Source organism: Canis lupus, chromosome 1 (genome assembly GCF_003254725.2).
Source record: "Canis lupus dingo isolate Sandy chromosome 1, ASM325472v2, whole genome shotgun sequence".
Classification (NCBI taxonomy): domain Eukaryota; kingdom Metazoa; phylum Chordata; class Mammalia; order Carnivora; family Canidae; genus Canis; species Canis lupus.
In genome coordinates, this window is record NC_064243.1 from 30,520,173 (window position 1) to 30,540,215 (window position 20,043).

Here is a 20,043-nt window from a genome sequence, read left to right on the forward strand (position 1 = left end):
GTCAGTAAGTGAAACTGGTCAATAAAACTGGGAGAAGGTATTTTCAAAGTGAATAAAAATATATTCTCCTTTATGAATTGTTTTCTTGACCTGTTGTATTCTGTGTTTTTAAATTACTGCAAGAATATTAGATGAAAACTTTGAAATGAAAAAAGTAAATGGGTTTGCCGTTGCCCCATCACAATGATGTAACAAAATATTTTTCGTGTTTAAGTTGCTTTCTATTCTTTTGCAGTTTTTTTCTTCTGAATTGGCTTCTTTTATTAAAAAAAAAAAGTCAAGAAAATGAGCTTGTCTCATAGATGTTAGAAAAATGATTTTCAAGGTAAATTCTAGTGTTTGAACAAATTTAACCTACCTCCATACAAATAACCATCTATTATAGAGTAGGAGCCATTAGACCTATCAAATAGCAAAGGTAAAATCCAGATAGTATTACAAGTTGTCAGATGTTGATAAGCCTACTTAATTACCTATAGTTATCTTTTCATTACAAAAACAAATCAATTAGCATCGTGTTGCCCATCATGTAAATGAAACTTTCTTTATGGACAAGAACAACAGGTATAATTGCTATAAAGAATACAAGGGCTGTAATGGTGCACCTAGGTGGCTCAATCAGTGAAATATCTAGCTCTTGAATTTGGCTCAGGTCACGGTCTCAGGGTCATGAGCTTGAGCCCTGTGTTGGGTTCCATGCTGGGCATGGAGCCTGCTTAAGATTCTCTGTCTCCCTCTTCTTCTCCCTCCACCCCACTGGCCACTCATGTGCATACGCAAATGCTCTCTCTCTCTCTCTCTCTCTCTCTCTCTCTCTGTCTCAAAAAAAAAAAAAATACATGGACTGTCAGTGTAAGTACCAATAAGAAGTGGGAGAAAGTTAGTTCCATACTTAATATTTTGCCTGTATACAAGCAAAAGCACTGCACTCACCTTTTTGAGCAGAACAGAAGGAAACAGTGATGGTTATTTTTGTAAGGAGCCAATGGCTTTATGGCTTTAAAAAGTATTTTGTTCAGATTATGCAAGTATATTCTAGAGTTATTATATAAAAATTGATACAAATAGAAAGTATAAAAAAAAACCAAAAGATTCCCCCATGCCACCGTCTGAAAATACCCACTGCCAACATCCAGCCCACTCTCTTCTAGACAGGGCCCTAATTGATTTTCATTGCCATCCACCCTTTGTACTGTTTGAATGTTTTTATGTACATATAAGTCTTTTATAATAAAATGATAGTGAAAATATGAGCATAACCATATTATTTGGGATTTTTAAAATAGAATCATAAAAAATTGCTGATACTCTGTAAAGATGGCAACTTCATATGCTCAACTTAATAATTACAGTAGGCTTGCTAAGATATCTTGAAAGCAGGCAGGAGAGAAGGAATTATGTTGTTCAGAGTAGCATTCATAGGGCAAAAAAGTTCCTGGAGGATGAACCTAATCTTTGTTATGAAATATAGAAGGAATGATACTGATAAAAATAACTTAAAATAGAAATGAAAATTGTAATAAAATGGAAACCTTTTTAACAGCACTGCAGTGAAAGTCAATTAAGGAACCGATTCAACTCCAATTGGTTAAATAGAATTGGCTCTGGCGAAGCTTAGTCAATGAAAATTCATCAGTTTTTATACAAACTATATACAGCCGCAGTATTCATAAACACGAATAATAAAGTCCCAGGTGTCACACAAGGTGGGTGGGGAAGCGTTGAAAAACCTCCCATACTCAAATTAGCAAAGCGTGTGGCTACTAGGAAAAGTGGATGGTTGTAGCTTAAACTCAGCAACTGGTTTTAAAGCCTCATTTTACCATTCATCCCAATTGCCAATCCCTTCTCATAACTACATACCAGCTGTCAAATATGCATTCCTTATCAACAGTCACTCAAAATAAGATCATTTACATTACTTGTTTGGTGCCTGTCTCCAGTCTTTTAACCTGGCAACACTTGAACTGCTATTTTTAAAACGATATGTCCTACACCACAGTTGGTGGGGAGCTGTCTGCTGGTAAAAGCATTATGGAGGCCTAGGGTATGGGCTTGGAAGGCCCATGGTCCAAGTTTAAATCACAGCTGTTTCGTTTGTAAACATGGGACCTTGCATAGGTAATCTAATATCTCTTTGTCTTGTCAGCAATTAAATTTCTACTTTCAAAAGTTGTGATTAAATAGTAAAGATGAACATATGATCATGGACCTTTACATATATAAGCCTCTGATTTTCAATCAGAGCCATGGTTATTATATGAAGCATTTCAGACAGTTACTGAATAAATGTCTCAGATCGTAGGATCCTAGAACTGGAGAGCGTTGGCAGACATTATAAATCTGAAGTATCTTTGTGTGTTTCCCATGTGGTTCATCAAAGAGAAATCAGCCCAGCATTCAGTAATTGATTACTTGAAGTTCATATTGAAGTTGGTACCAAAAGCTAATTTTTGGTAAATCCTAACTTTCCTCCTATTTATTATTTTAATTTCCCTTTGTTCATTGTTATCTTCCAGCCCAATGAAGCTGGTCTTGACAACATAGTAAAGGAAGTAGGCTTAGTCTCCTTGACACAACCAGACACAGTGTCACGGGATGATTTGCTCCTCATGCATATGCAGCACTGCTAATTCTTTAAGAAATAATTGGATGGGAACGCCTGGGTGGCTCAGCTGTTGAGCACCTGCCTTTGACTCAGGGCATGATCCCTGGATCCTGGGATCGAGTCCCACATCGGACTCCTGTGGAGAGCCTTCTTCTCCCTCTGCCTGTGTCTCTACCTCTTTCTTTCTCTGTCTCTCATGAATAAATAAATAAAACCTTTAAAAAAATAATTACATGTCAGGACATGGAACCAGAGGCCACTGCCTTTATTTAATTAGGCAAGAGTGAACTTGTACATGCCTGTGAATAAAAAATAATCACTTAATGTAACTGAATATTGATTTTTGGTATGCCCTTTTCCCAATGAGGCAGCATCTGGAAAGATCAAAAGATGATTTGTTCTAATATAGTATGTGCAAAGGGGACCGAGTGGGTGCTACCTCGCAACTTCATTATCAATTTTATTGTGAGACTCAGTTAACAGTCCTGTTATTCTTCTATTGAAATCACTTAAAAAAAAAAAAAAAACTAAGGCGGCAGGGTAATGCAAGCAATGAAATCATTTCCCAAGTGTTCCTTTCCTGTTTAAGTCTGGAGCTGACGTTGGTGATGCTAATCTAGGGCACTGCTGGGTCTGAGGGGAAGAGAGACCTTGGATTCTCAAGAGAGTCATTCCCCTTACCTCCTACACATATATACACTCACACACAAAGCTACCTTTCTGCCTCACTCAGCATAACATCACTTCAAAGCCTATCCTTGTGGAACTCTCAGACCAGTCAGGGAACATGTCCCTCTTCTCCGACCCATCAAAATTTCCACCATGTCGGGCAGGGTCCTTTCCCTTGAGGTTAGGGGCTCTTAACTTGGGATCCATAAGAAGTTGACATTTGGGGGCTCATGAGCCCCCTAAAATGATTTCTGTACTTCTCTCAGAGGAGGGTCCTGTGCCAGATATTTTAGGTTCATGATCCAGAAAAGGTTAAGAAAGGGATCTTTTAACTTTGCTCTGATCTTTTTGAGACCAAAGGGTATTGGAAGGAACTTGGTCTTGGGAGTCAGATGGATTTCCATTTGAATTGTCTCCAGTAGGTTTCAGCTGTGTAGCCTTGGGCAGGCTACAGAAGCTCTCTGAACCTCCAGTTTCTCAAGTGTAAAACAGGGTGAAAATGCCTATTTTAAGGTTGAAGTGACAGGTACACTAAACAGAAATAAGTGCTAATTTTATTTTTCTCTTTCTTAAATGAAAGCAAGTATCTGCTCTGTTGTGTTCTTGGCTAGATTTATCTGAGCACCCATGATGGTGTCTTGCTCACAGCAGGCACTCAAATGTTGGTTGAATAGGTGGTTGGATGGATGGGGTGCCTTGGCTTAGTACTTAGATGAAATCTCTGTTCCTTTCTCAAAACATTTCTAAGAGATCTCTTGATACGAAAAGATCTCTCTCTGGAAGAGAGCTTGGTTTTGTCACCACCCCCCTCCCCCAGGACAGTTAGTTCCATGTCCTGTGCAAAATCTGTCCACATACTATGACAAGATTAGATCTTCTTATTCCATGTGGCAAACCATGAACTGTGCTGCCTTTGTCTATTTCCAGGACTGGACAGACTATAGCCTGTAGGCCAAACCTGGCCTAGTGCCTTTTTTTGTAAATAAAGTTTTATTGGGACATAGCCATGCTTATTGATTTATGTATTGTCTATGACTGCTCTTGTGCTATGGCAGAGTTGAGTACTTAAAGACAACATGGACAGAAAACCTAAAATGCTTATTATCTCCCTCTTTATGGAAAAACTTTGCCAACTCCTGATATCTTACTTGTACTCCTTACTGCAATCCTGCAGGATTGGTCATCAGATGCCCCTTTTGTGGATTAGGAAGTAAGACCCAGTTATATATCTTGGTTGAGATCATACAATGTATATATAGCAGGTTCAGCATTCCCAGGAGTGGCCCTGTTGCTGCTGAATGTGGCCTCCACTCTTGTTTGATGCCCTTGGTGGGTGATGTGTGATACTTGGGCATTTTCAATTCAGGGCCACTCAGCAGAGATTTTCCATCCCCCAGGCTGTGAGACTGTGAGGGTTTTGAACCTCATACTTGCTCACTGGTACTGCATGTTCACTGGCAGATCTGACTTCAAATGTGAGCAGAAAGTTCATCCCCAATGAATGAATCCTGATGGATATTTGATTGTTTCCAGGGTTTGCAGATGACATTCTGTTGTTCTTCTGTTAATACTCCATCTGCCTTTTATTACTACTTTGCAACGCTCACCCTTCCAGTTAATTTTTCCAGCTTATAAACTGGTTATGATTAAAACAAAAGAAAAAAAAACTTGGAAAAAAATCAGCCTCTCCTGCTTTAATTGACTGCATAGCAGTGTTTGCCTTGTAATGGTAGTTAAGCTGGCAATAACGGTACAATGAGAGAATTCCAGCCCCCTCGCTGGAAGTAACACTGGGTAATTTATCCATCTGTCACAGGATTTATCTAATGAAAAATGGCTGCACTGTTATTCGATTGTCACGTAAAAGTGGCTATTGTAGCATTGGGTTGGTGAGGGGAGAGGTGAGGACTGTGAAGGCGAATGTCCTCTGATGGAGTCTGTCTTTGTTCTTTCTTTGTGGCCAGCATTAGGGAGGGTCTGTGACTCTTGCTTCATCTGTCATGGAGCTACTGATGGAGGATCCATAGAAAAGCAGAAGAGCTGCAGGGTGGATAGGAAGGAATCAGAGCTATAATTAACTTGTGTCATTGTGTTCTACAACAGCAACCCATATTTCTCCAAACTCGAAATCCTATAGTCTCACCCCGTAGCTTTCGTACTCCCTAGAGTCAATGAATCTTTCAGTTTATGCTGAAAAAATAAAACAGATAAAAACGAGGTTGCTATGGTTTAAGTGGGGGCGGGGGAGCCTGGTAAAATTAAGTAACATCCCATTTGTTATGCTAGTGTAGCTCCATGGGGAAATACTAGGTTGATTAAAATTCTTAGATATTGTTTAATTATTTAGAGTGAATGTTCTAACAGAAAGATGTTTTTCTTTTTGTAGCTCTTCTGGCTTACTCCTAACATACTTTAGTGCCCAGTTATTTTGTTAAGCCCTAAAATATCCAAGTACCTCTCCACATATGTCTTTTTCATCTCTCCCTTGGTACCAGGTACTTTTCATTGGTCAAAGCTGCTGACATTTATATTTCTGTCTTGGAAACATGCTTATCGAAAACCCATCAAAAAATTCAGATCTACCTGATGGAGACCAAAAAGCAAATTTAAAAAGTATAAATGATTGTTGAACATGTTGAATTGGAGAAAAATTGACAAGTTAATAGAATTTCCATTTATATTGATGAGGCACAGTAGTGGTGTAATGCATCCATTTTGTTGGTGAGAGAGAAGTATGAGCAAGGCATTGAAATCTATATAAATGGTACTTTCTAGAGTTATTCCCCCCAGATGTCCTAGGTCCTATATTTAGGAAAGAGAAAAGCATGTACATGGACCAGTGAGAGCCCCACCATGTAATAATTTGTGCACTAAAGCAATTGGTTGAGGGTCCTTGTGTTGGCTCTTCCTATAGCCAAGGCAAGTGCCGATATGCTATCTTTTTTTTTTTTTTTTTTTAAGATTTTATTTATTTAAGAGAGAGAACATGAGCAGGGGCAGGGGAAGGACAGAGGAAAAGGGAGAAGCAGAATCCCTGCTCAGCAGGGAGCCCGATGTGGGACTTGATCCCAGGACCATGAGATTATGACCTGAATCAAAGGCAGACACTTAACCAACAGAGCCACCCAGGTGCTCCTGTGTTATCATTTCTGCACAGATTTTTTTTTGCTGTGTGTTTTTTTTAAGTCCATGTGCATTTATTATTGGTCATAGTTTTTATGTATGTGTGTCACAGCATTTGTGAGTGGGTGTACATAAGGCTTGTATCACTTGACTGCCCGCTTTGCTGAGCTCATATGTTGTCCTTATTTATGTGTTTTGCCAGGGAGAAATGCTTGCTTCCTCTCCAGTTGGCTTTGGAATCCAAGAATGTGAAACTGGCCCAACATGCCTTGGCAGGAATACAGGTATGGCTCTCACTGGGTGCAACCAGGTGACAGAAATTGATAGGCTACTTTGGCATTGAAAGACCAAATACTTAACATTTTAAATACTAGCTGTTTAAAGACCCCAACTGTAATTTGTTTGAACTAGGTAATAACCATAAATGATAACAGATTTTTCTTATATTTACCAGCATTTCTCTGGGTATAGTATATCTTGTGGAGCATTTGTCATCTGATGCTGATTCCCAGCTAAACTCACAGAGAAATGAAATATTTTGGAGGATGTCCAACTTTAGGAGAGCAAAGAATCCCAAGAGAGACAACTCCAGTTCTGTACCAATTAAAATCTTGTATATATTTAACATCTTTGATTCTGTGTAAGGAGAATTAGTAAACTGGAAATATTTTGTCTTGTTTTCTATTTTACAGTTAGGTTGGTAAATGAATTCATGTGTTTTGTTTCCAGAGCAAGAATGGGAGGGGAAAAAAAAAAGAAATTTGGCCTAATCAGAAAAATTAGATTGCTTGAACACTTTCCTTCTCTGAGCATTTGTTTGTTTATATTTTATACTGTATAGAATAGGTCTAATTCCAACAGTGCAAAGGTGATGACTATATAATATATTGAATTTTAAGTGGCTTAGCTTCTAAGTGACAAGCCTGTGGGATTTATTCAATGTGGCCATGAATTGGTGGCCTCTGTCAGGTGTCTTTTCATATTAGTGTGTACTATCTCCTCCTTTAAGTTTCTTTCTCATACATATAAAAGAGTGAGAAGACATGGCTCTTCTGTCTCCAGTGGATCGAAATTAGATAATGTATGTTTTATGCATTATCTGCATTAGACATTTTTAAACATTGTCAGTGTTATTAAAAACTCTTTGCTTTCTCCAAGGTGATTGGGCCAACCACAAATGTGAATGAGAGTTTGTTTTGACCTGCTGTGATATTCCCTTTCTCTAGTATTATATAGATTTCCCACTTATTTTTTTTCAGTTGATTGATTTTAGAGAGAGTGTGTGTGCAAGAGGGAGGAAGGGGCAGGAGAGAGAGAGAAAGAGAATCTTGAGTAGACTTCCTGGCTGAGTGTGGAGCCCGATGTAGGGCTCAATCCCAGGACCTTGAGATCATGACCTGAGCTGAAATCAAGAGTCCGATGTTAAACCAACTGAGCCACTGAGGCATCCCCCATTTATTTATTTATTTTTTTAACTCCCAAATACTCTAAGCTTACAGAACCATGTTTTCAAGGGCTTACTTTACCATGTTAACTCCAGTGACTTGATGGACAATGAGTCTTCCTCTTACTAGCCCCTGTTACTTCCTCTTAACTTTCAGCATGCTTGTAGGGCTTTTTCCCCAGTCTTTATCACTTTAGGTAAAAACAAGTTTGAATATAAACTTTAACTCTGGGATGCCTGGCATGCACTGCATGACAGTGAAAAAATCACTTTTGAGAGGATGTAGACAAAATGTCAGGGAGTCCTAAGAAGATTTGAAATACTCGATTTCTGGATTTGCAGTGACATTCTGCTAAAAGAGGGAATCCTTACACAGGATAAATCAGAATTCCAAAAGTTCTTCACGGCTGCAAATCTACACTAGGATGAGGACAGATAAATATAAAATCTTACACGAGGGTCTCAAAAATTGACTGTCTCAGGACAGAATGGGAAGAATAGCCTAATTGCAGCCCTTGTGAATGAGAATTAGGGATTTCGGGGTAAGTCAGCATAGAATGTACTGTGACTTACAACTAAGCTCATTTGATCTGAGAATATAATTAAAGTTATGCATTGCTGTTTTTTGGCTTTTGGTTTTAGGCAATAAACACATTTAATTATCTCACATAACTAGAATTCTAGAGGCAGGCAGTTTTAGGTTTGGTGTGACAGCTTAATGGTGCCACCAAGATGCCATTTTTTTTTTTTTTTTGGCTTTCCCTTCTGCCATCTTAAACATTTTTAAGACTTTTTTTCAAGAGCAATTTTAGATTTATGATAAAATTGAGAAGAAGGCACAGAAATTTCCCATATGTCCGCTATGCCCACCCGTCCCATTACCAGCATCACTCACCAGAATGGTATTTTTTTTTTTAACCAAGAATCAAACTACAATGACACATCATAATCACCTAAGGTTCATAGTGTACCTTAGGGGGCACTCTTGGTTGCTTTTATTCTTTAATGTCAGACCACCCCTTAAAGTTTGACATTCCCTCTGGAGGCCACATTTTAAGTAGGAGAGTATCTGTGAAGCCACCTCACTCCAGGAACATTTGAAGATGCCCAAGGAGGTTTAGTATGGAGAAGAAGAAACTTAGGTGGACTTCATAGCTGACTTCTGATAGTTTAGTTTAGCCCTTGTGGCTCCAGGGAAAGATGAGGGAGTAGAAATTCTAGGAAGGGTTTTGGTACAATCTAAGACAGAATTTTATGGAAAATGAAAGTTGTTCCTGAATAGAAAAGAGCTGTGAGGTGTAATGTCTCTTAAGAGACTTCATAGAAGTGACTGACTTCTCATTTTGGTTTTTGTGGGATTTGTTTTCTGATGAAAATGCATTAAGATTTGTGAGCTCATGAATACTACTTGGGTAAATGACAGTTCACATTAGGAAGTAAAAAGGTAAATTCTGAAAACTGAATTTGTTGTCTACAAGATGTTCTCCCTTCCTGTGACAAAGCTATGTTAGGAATATGTATGTGTGAATATGACTTTTGTAAGGTGCTAGAATCCCCTGGGCACATTCATCCTCCATCCCCACCAACCACATAACCTATTGGTCACCATGTTATTTAGAAAGAATTATTTAATAGCAGCAAAAAGTCTTTGCCCACACTGTTTACAAAAGGTCTGATGTGTTTTTGTTGTTGTTGTTGCCACGTAGCATGAGTACTTTTCCAATGACCTCCACCTACGTGGCTCCTGAATACAAAAAATTATCCTCAGTACATTCTAAGGTTTTCCCCTGCTGCCTTATTCTGTTGTATCTATCTGTGATCATTGCCTTGTGCTCTTTACAGAAGCTTCTGTCAGAAGAGAGGTTTGTATCCATGGAAACAGACTCTGATGAGAAGCAGCTGCTCAATCAGATTCTGAATGCTGTGAAAGTGACGCCTTCCCTCAATGAAGACCTGCAGGTGGAAGTGATGAAGGTTGGTTTGACGTGGCTGCCAGTTTGCGTCATTGGGACAGGAACAGACTGATCCCCCCCTACCCCCGCCCCAAGCCCTCGTTGTTATCTTGAAAATGCCTCTGTATTGTGGTCATGCCAGCTCCCCCTTCATTTGGAATGTATGGTGGTTCTTGCCTATGGTCCGCCGGAATTACCTGGATTGTTGAACAGAAATGACAACTAAGTAAGAAGATAGAATTTCGGTAAATCTATATGATTTTTGGTCTGATCCTGCATATCCAGTGTTGCTAGGAAATGTATTTATTTATCACATTTTGAGAGCATGCATGTGAGTAGATCCAGCTTAGGGGAGTTCCGATCATTCTGAGTACTCTGCTACCTGTTTATGATTAAACAAAGCAGTGACCTAGTGATGTTTTCACATATCCTAAGGCTCTAGAAATAGTCAATTTAGGGTCAGGAAGACTATCCTTGGGAACCACATTAGAATCACATCTTTCTTGTCTATTCTCAAATGACATGAACTTTAATCTCCCACATTTCAGTTATTTTTTCGGGGGATGGCATCTCTCCCTCTTCTTTCCCTTTGCCCTCTCTTGAGGATCACCATGACTGGGAGCCCTTCATGCTGACTCTGGAATGTGTCCTATGCTGTGAATGAACAGGGAGCTGAGCAGAAGAGGATGGAAATCTCTCTCCTAGAACAGTACCTCAGTCAGAGCAACACAGCTAGAACCACTGGGCTGGCTTTTAATAATGCCATCTATTCCTTCTCTCCCTGGAGGAATAGGTACAGAGAAATATTTGGGAAAAGTTGGTGTCATATAATGATTGATTTCTTTCCTGGAAATGCACTGAAGGATTTTTGTCTTGGATAAGAGACTTAACTCCTCTGGGTTTCAGTTTCCCTGTTCAGCAAAGAAAAGATTATTTCAGTCATGACATTTTCCTCATGCCTTGCACCTCACCCTAGCCGATAGTATGAGTAATTGAGTGCAGTGATGATAAGCTGAGACTCTGAAGCCAGCTCATCCACTTTCTAGTTGGATATCCTCGGGTAGATTCCTTAACTACTCTGTGTCTTGGTCTCCTCATCTGTAAAATGGGGGAAATAGTAGCACCTGCCCAACAGGACTGTTGCAAGGATTAAATAAGTGATATTTGTAAAGAATTTAGCACAGTATCTGGCATAAAGCAAGTGCTTCAGAAGTGTTAACATATGCCTACTACTTCCTACCTGCTGCTGCTGAGTCATAATCTCAGTGGGTGAGTCTAGGAATATTCTTTTTTTTTTTTTTAAGATTTTTTAAATTTATTTGAGAGCAAGAGAAAGAGAGCATGAGTGGGAGGGTTGGACAGAGGGAGAGGGATAAGCAGACTCTGCTGAGGAGGGAGCCCCACATGGGGATTGATGTGGGGCTCAATCCCAGCACCTCAGGATACTGACCTGAGCTGAAGGCAAATGCTTAACTGAATGAGCGACCGGGGGGCCCCCTAGGAATATTCTTAAAATAAACATTGAGAATCCCTGAACTAGCTGGTCTTGATGATCTCATTCATCTTTAACTCTCTTCAATTCTGTAATGGACAGTTTTGCCTTGTCCTCCGACATATGTTTGGCAGCTGTGCGTTCATAGGAACTGAAGACTAACCACTTCTAGAATTTATTTTACTCTTCCATTTCCTCCATGCTGCTGTTGAGAGACAAGGCCAGCTGCCACGGTAATCATTTCTGTGGCTTCCAAGACCAGTCTGCCGAATCATTCTTGTATTATTAGGTCTCCATACGCTGGATGGTGAGCTGTGGTGTCCTACTGAAATACCTCACAGATTTCACATTACTCTGGAACTTCTCCCAGGAATATACCTTTTTGTGGAATACAGGAATATGTATTAAAAATTAAAAGGAGAAAGTACCTATTCTTAAAGTCTTGGAGAAGCAGGATGTTTAATGGTTATGTCAACAGTAACACCTGTTTTTGAAAACTTATGCTTGCTTGCTACTTCCAGCCCAGCAGTGCCTTCTGCTAGCCTTGCTGAGGACAGCAGTTGACACATGTTAACTCTACTGGAAATCCTGGAAAGTTTATCTTAATGGACTTTCTAATGACACCATGATAAACCATTGGTATTTGTCGTTAATGTCTGGGAAGAGATCAGGCATTGTCAAAAAACAAAAAAGAAAAAACAATAATGTAGGCTGCCATTCTTTAAAATTAGGTTTCCAAAATGCTTAAAAAGAGAAGGGCCTTTGCCCTATGCTATTATTCTTAACCATTTAAACATTGGGATTGGGAAAAAATATTTCCACTCACAACAGACCTAGCCTTCAGCTAATTTCTTTTATACTATACTTTTATTTAGACCAACAGTTTTAGCCAAGCAGCTAAACAATGAATGATAAGATAACATGCTGTGATAACCACAAGGGAGGGCTCCATGAGCATTTCTTATTTCTGACATTTGGATTATTTGGATCTAAGATATATCCAAATTATAGCATTGCTGGCTTATAAATAATGATAATGTTTATGCCCTTTCTCTATGCAGGAAGAATTTCTGTGATTACTTTAGTCACCTTCAAAAGCGTGTACCCTTTTATCTTGGATGTTGTAATATTTGTAATGGCCTGAGAAAAAACTCACGAATAAGTCCTTGTTTTGCTGACATCATTAGAATATGAAAATGTTTTTGCCACTTCTCCCCAAAATATAATTAACAAAGAGGGAATTGGATGAGCCCTCAAGGAAAGGCTGGATTCATTTCATATGAAGGGTATATTTATTCCTGATGCTTCTACATAACTCATTCTCATGATAAATTATCCAAACTAGGAATTACCTGTCAAAATCCCCTAGTCATTTCATATAAATATTTTGTAGGTACGAGAAAATCTTTTAAGGTGAGATATGGTAGGCATTTTCAAACACCAATATGCTATTCAAGAGCGATAAAGGCACACCATGCAGTTTTTATTTATGTCTGTCCAACCACAGCATAGCACATTTTTATGACAAACCCCAGGTGCTATTTTTTAAGAAGTGATGCCATGCATTTTACTCACCTATTGCTATCTGGTAGTGTTTATAAACACGAGAAATTGAACCCTGTCACATTTTTCAGAGTATGTAGCAGTTGTATTGAATTCCTGGAGAGAAAATAATATGGTTTCCTCTTTTAGACATTTCCCTAAGATTAAACTAACTAATAATGAAACTCAAAATTCTGATGGTAATGTTCTCATTTAGAAGGAAGGCCCTAGACTGTCAATTGGAAGGTTAAAGAAAAAAATATCAATGATGCTTACTCCTGACAAATTAAATAGGAATGAGGTTAGACCACTTAGTCTAAGATCCTGTTCTAACAGGAGGGGAAGAAAAGGCAATTTTGATTTATTGAAATGGCCATGGAATCCAAATAAAAATTTTATAGCTTGAGCAAATCAAATTTCAGCACTGTAGAATCAGAAAGAAAGTTTTTCAAGATAGATTACCTTAGTAATGCATTAGTAGACAGCAGGGAGCTACTTAATATTTACGTTAAGCACTTGTCTGCTTTGGTAGCATTTTCCCATGGTGTGTGCCATTTCTGTAAATGCCATGCAGACTCCATAGAAGCCAGCTACGTAACTAATGACATCTCTGACTAGAGCAATTAGGACTTTTTTTCTCCTTCTTCCTGATAGATAACATTTAGTGTGGTTATTAGCTGATACAGCTGGCTGGTCTTTAAAACCGGAGGGAATTATGGCTGGCCTTCTGCCTTCATAAGTGTGTCAGAGATGTGAGCATCCTGAGGAGGGCCGCTAGCTTTGTGTTTAAGGAAGGATGTGATACTGGATACCGAGAAAGCATTTGATGAATGTTCTGGTATTGGATGTTTTACTTTGTATGCACCTTTAGGTAATAGAAATGAATATTGGTGGGAGACTGTACAGTTTTTAAAGGGGGAAATGACAGGGGCTGATTAATGTTTATTATGCATTAGATGCTCTAGTAAGTACTTTACATTCATACTCAGGTCATACATCTAGTAAAATGGAAGGGCCAGTATTTGAACTGTAATTCAGCTGGAGGCCAAATGTGTGCTTTTAAACAGTGGGCTAGGTTTCTTGCCTTCTGAGTCTCTTCTAAAAGGCATGTACATGGTAGTCATTAGTATCCCCATTCCAAAGATGATTGAACAGAGAAATTAAGTCACGGGGCGGTAAGGGGCAAAGCTGATAGTGGCTGAGAATCCTGTGTGTTTTTGGCATCCTCCATGACAGTGCATTCTTTCACTAGTTTCAAGACCTAGTTTCAAATTTGAAGAATCAATATCTCTTTCCCACCAAATTAGCTGACAAGTGTGTGGGTGTCAAAGAGCGAGAGAGAGAAAGATCGAGATTGAGATCAGGTTGGGGGAAGAGAAAAAGAATGTCATTTACTGTTGAGGTATTTTTATGTTTTACAACAAAAGTCAACCAAACATCTATAGAAAATACAAAGATGAGTGATTGATAGAAAACGAGCTAATGGCTATAGAGCTGGTAGACCAAAGCTTCAGGATGTCCATTTATAACTCTGGTCTTACAGTGAGAAGGAGAGAGTGCTTTTAAATTATGTACCAGCATTGCAGTCAGCACCTTTGTCTGGGAGGAAGAAACAGACCAAATGGAAGGACTGGTTCTAAATCCCCTCAATCATGTCTTGGGCACCTGGGTGGTTCAGCCGGTTAACTGTATGTAACCGTTGGTTAGCTTTCAGTTTTGTTATAGTTATAAAAATATGTGTAGCATCTTAATAAAATGAATACCTCTAAACTCATTCAAATTATGAACCTGAACATTAGAAAAATACCTTTGCTTTGAGAGTTTCTTCTCTTTTTTTTTCTATAGCCACTCCCTCCCCCTACAGCCTATAAAGGTCACTTTCTTCTGCAGTATGCAGTAATGGAAAAGTGTTTCATCATATATTTCTGATTCCTAAAAAAGGGCTTCATCGTGTTTACTATTGTTAAATTGTAGCTTAAAAGAAGAATCTTCTGAATTGTTATTTATTGATCATCTACCAGTATATATTTAGGGTCCTAATCATTAGTCATAATTCCACAGTCTACAGAAAACACCCCACCATTTATGCCAATAAATTTCTATTCCATCCTACTAGGTAAAATTCATATGATTTGGTTACACTGGGGAAGCTTTATAATTATTAAATGTCTAACATATAGAGAATCAAGTTGGCTTTAGCCCTTTAAAAACTATCTTGAGGAACTTGGTTGATCATGTCTATAAGCATTGATTATAAAATTATCAGAAACCTCATGTGTATGTGGGTAGAGATCATCTGAGATGAGGTGCCTGTTCTGGGGAGAGTCTGAGAGGGAGAGAAAGAGGGAATAAAGGTATTATCTAGGACATGCTGATGAACTTTACTTCTTAAAGCATCAGCTATGAGATTAGGTCGAAATAAGTTTGTTACAGACTAACCTAGAACAAGACAGTTCATTGAACTTTTCAGTTTGTTTTCTCTTAGACTTCTTTCCATTGGTTTATTCAGTGAGTGTATTTTTATTACCAGCAACATATAAAATTTTGTAGGATTAAAAGCAGTACCTTCAAAGACAAGTGTTCAGAATCTAATAGGAAAGAGATAACAATGTACACATTTACCAAAATTCAAGGTAGTTGTGTATGTTGTAGCAGAAGTGGAGTTGGAAAAATTCAGAAGGAGAAACCACGTTGAGCTGGATAGATCAGTGTTTCAAGGAGAGGGTAATATTTGAGTTGGATTTTGAAAGGTGTATAGAATTCTGACAGTGATATTGGGAGGGTGGGCGTTCCTGGTAGAGAAGAAAAGCCCTGTAGATGGGAAAGCATGGGCTGTAAACTGTGATTACTGAAGGCTGGTAAGTGATGAGCCTGGAGGGGAGGTTGAGAGAGGTTCTCTGGGGCCTGGTCAGAGTGAGCAGGAGCAGGACAGGGACATTTCCAGAGATGGGTGTTAGGTGTTGAAGGTTCAGGGCAGAAGAAGGAAGAGTTTTGCATGATGGTCCAGAATCAGCAGAACTGAGTCAGAGACGCTGGTGAAATATAAGAGCCTAAGCAAGAAGTCCTGAGGACTTGAAACAGATTGGTGGCAACAGGAAGGGTCCTTTGCAACTATGTGTGGAAAAGTGCACCCAGCTGCACGGGGCTGATCTGCAGAGAGAGAATCAGGAGCTGTGGTGGCTGGCAGTGGAGTAGGTGGTAAGTAGGTGGCGAAAGAAAAATCCAAGGTGATTACAGGAGTAGGAGCCAGGATTTCTGACTGAATGGTGGATTTTTAAGGGGCCATTTTAGGAGAGAGATAGTTCACATTGTCAGATATTAAAGAATTATAATCTTTTTAAAGGATAATTTAAAGAAATACAAGTAGTTCAGCACCACAGGCTTTCCAAAATAGAAGAAAGTTCACTGCAAATCCCATAAGTATGACTGATTTTTGTATATTTGTTTCTAATCCTATCTATTTATGTGTTCAGTTATATTCATTGTGCATATAGGATTTTTTATTTCATTTCACTTTAGATTATAAACCTTTCCCAGGCTATATTTATTCCTTTCATATAATTTTAATGGTTGCATAATTAGGAATTTTAGAAGTGGGGGAAGTGTTCGCTGTGTCACATTGGAGACTTATGCTGGTAACAAGATTTTCATGGAATTGCATATATTTGTTGGTGCTGTTGAGAAGTTGAAATTAGGGACTGAAACTTGGAAGAAATGTTGGCTCCAGTGATAGATTTTTGAGACTCTAGTTAGAGGGAAGAGTTACGAGAACTTGCCAAGGGGGAAGAGAGTTTGGAAGGAAGAGCAGAATGGTTTATTTATTTATTTGTTCAAGTGAATTAGCCAAGCTCATTATAATTTAATATTCACACAAAAAAATTTTTTTACAGATATCACTGGTACAGCATTTCCTAGAATTAGGTGCTAAGGGCATATTGATGAATATCAATGAATATCAGACTTACTACTTGTGGCAACAAATCAAGGCCAGAAGAAACATGACCATATACCAGTTAGAAATGTTTTCCAAACTGGGTACTCAGGAACTCTAGCAAAATATTCTGTGGACTAAAAAAATCTGTCAGAATAGCCATTTGCCAGAATGTGATTTCTCAAACTACCTGTCACCTCAGCCTCAGATAAGTCTGTTTGAGTCCTAAGGGGTAGAGGTTTCATGTGATACAATAATTTCATTTTTCTGTAAATCAAAATAAAGATTAGGATCATAGCTCAACTACCTGTTGTTAACTTCAGTCTTGGATCTTTGGAGCATAGTGAAGGACCAGTGGGTCATCCCAGATCCCCTCTGAAAGTCCTCGATTCTCCCTCTGAGGCTTTTGGAAGCAGAGTAACGTTGTAGGGGTTCTCAGCTATATTCACAAGGCATGTGGGGTATAAGTGATCTAAAACAGTGATTCTCAACTGGGGACTATTTTGTCCCCCAGAGGATATTTGGCAATGGCTGAAGAAATTTTCAGTTGTCACAACTGGGAGTGCCACTGTCATTTGGAGGGTAGAGGCCAGAGATGCTGCTAAATATCCTACAATGCACAGAACAATCCCCCGCAAAAAGAATCATTTGACCCCAAATGTCCATCACACTGAGGTTGCAAAACTTTGATCAAAATGAGAAAAAGAAATGCTTACTTTGGGCAGCCACATTTTAATTGTAGATGAGAAGAAAATGTGCCCTGACATTCTATATGTACTTTTTCACTACTCCCACCCCCACTCCAAAGATACACATTCTTCTGTTCTGCTGTCTTCAGAAGGCGGAATCTGCTTTATTGTTCGTGTGTAGACCCTGAGGAAAAGAATCTGTTTCTAGTTCATGGCCAAGGTACACTTTCAGCAGCTCACACCCCATAAGGCTGCACATGCAGAAGAGGGGCCTGCCCTGCAACCAATGGAAAGGCATTTTGGTGGCTCAGAATCCCCATGCTCAACACTGAATTTCCCATCCTTGTTTTTGCCATATTTGACAGAGTAAAAAAAAAGAACTGGAATGTTTCTAAAGAGAAGGAATTATGCAATTATTTTTAATTTTATGAAGTTTCATGCCAAGATAAAGGAAATGCCAGAAGGAAATGTGCATGAAGTAACGAAGTTAGATTTTCCACCAGAACCAGAGCTGGGGTTTGAAATGCGTTTGGCATTAAGAATTTGAAGAGAGTCGTCTGCTCTATGCTCCAGTAAAGACAAGGCCTTCTGTGGGCTGGACTCAAGTTTTTAGTAACTTTTTTTGAGCTGTAGTAGATTTTGTTTGGTTTGATTTATAAATAACATCTGGTATTTGGGAAAGTAAAACTCCAGTCACCTTAAGATACACTCATATGTAAATTAAGATTATTTTAATAGTTTAAAAAAAGAGGGAAAGAAGACTTCCTTATTCATTCGATATGCATCCATATCCTCAATATGTCTTGACTTCCCCAAATCAGCTCGCTTCTTGATGGAACCTGTGGTGTCTTCCCTAGGGTTAATTTACTAATTGTGCATGTTGTAGCATGTTAAATTTAAAAATCCACTGAGAGAAGAAAGCAGCATTACAACTAGTATGCTATGCTTTAGACCCAGAGAGACTTCCCCAGAGTACAGTGTGTTTTCCCAGTCATAGTATCCACCACGATTTATTGTGACCCCTTATTTTATGATGGTCTTCAACACCAGGTCTTATCCTTGCAAAATCAGGGTGTCTTTTTAGTTCAGTACTATATGCCCAACACCAGCACTAGGTCAGATCACAAGTAACACACCCATAAATGTCTGCTGCATACATGGATGGGAGCCTGAGCAACACAGCACACAGTTAGACATAAAGCAGACATGCAGTTGCAATCCATTAAGCTCAAGAATCACTTCTTCGCTCTAGCATTTGTGGAAACAGTCCTGGGGAGAACTCATCTGGAACCTTGGGAGAAGTGAGATCTTTGAATCCTAAATCTTAGGCAAGTTACCATTTACTATGTTGAGTGCAAAAGGTAGGTTCTCAGTGGAGCATAGCAGGAGATTTCAGGAAGGAGAAATGTTCATGGCATCTCATGGGAGAGGCCATCTGATTAGTTGAGATGATTTTCTCACTGTCCAGAGCAAGATCCTGCCAGGTGACTGGATATCCCAAAAGGAGGCTTTACTAAATTCTGATTACCCTAACCTAGTCTTCAGAAGTTCTAGTATTCTTATCTTATGTGATTGCAAAATCTGCCTTTAGCCAGTCTGAGCAACCTGAGTCTGGCATTCAGATTCCTAGGATAATTTTCTTCTATACAACTGGGCTGTCTTAACATGTTGTCTACACATTTTACAAAAATGACTAGACACGAAGGTGCACAGTCTCACTGAAACTCTGTGAGGATGATCACTAAGGTGAACAAGGTATAGGAGAGCTTGAGTACAGGCCAGGACATCACACCTCTCGAGGCCTGACAATGTGCTAAACATGTTAAGCATCAAAAAGATGCTACTAAGAAGCTACTACTACTAAGAAGCTTATATAAGTCCAATGAGGCATAGAGAGGGATGCAGATTTAAGTGATAAGTCTAAGCTGCTCTGAAGAAATGGTATAGAATGTCTGCATTTCCTGCCCATTCTGAGTGTCACACCTGTAATAGTAGTATATTATACATTTTGAACAAAGTGTATCACTGTTCTCTGAAATATGCTGCTATATTAATACCTAAATATAAAGCATTGTAAAAAAAAAATGGGACTGTGGGAGATCAGTGTGATCCACTAGAGGGGTAGGGAGTAGGAGGAGAGAACAGCGATGGGATGATACAAGGTTTCACATATTGGTGACAGTTGTCTTTTAGGGTGGGAATTCCCTGCATCCCTTTGCCAAATGTACCCCAGGCAATTCACTGTCACTGGAATGACTAGAATCTGTCTTTAACTTCCTCTACATCCTAAGTGTCTGCTTTTATCACTCTGATTTACAGTTTGCCTCAGCTCCTCTATTTTTAGTTGGGATTTATGGGCCTGCCAAGCTCTAAAACAATACGTGCAAGACACTTAACCATTGGGCAGTTGAATTGCTGTGCACCAGGGTTCCAGCCTACCTCTCTAGCACCATCTCTAGCCTCATACCTTCCCGTATCTGTCTTTACTTGTGACATTTCCTTTGCTTAGCACATCTTTCCCTCCCTCTCTCTCCTGCCCATATGTCACCTCATCAGCAAAGTCTCCTCCAGGTTACAATGCCTTCTAGCCTTC

General features: G+C 39.1%; 1 protein-coding gene across 5 annotated transcripts in view; it reads left to right on the top strand.

The window, feature by feature from the left end:
* The window catches only part of ARFGEF3 (ARFGEF family member 3), a 176,252-nt gene that overhangs the window by 35,832 nt on the left and 120,377 nt on the right, over positions 1–20,043 (top strand). For all 5 annotated transcript variants that reach the window (XM_025422392.3, XM_025422396.3, XM_025422393.3 and 2 more), the window contains exons 3-4: positions 6,603–6,684; positions 9,687–9,818. In XM_025422392.3, the coding sequence (XP_025278177.1) occupies positions 6,603–6,684; positions 9,687–9,818 (214 nt within the window). The remainder of the gene's footprint in view (positions 1–6,602; positions 6,685–9,686; positions 9,819–20,043) is intronic.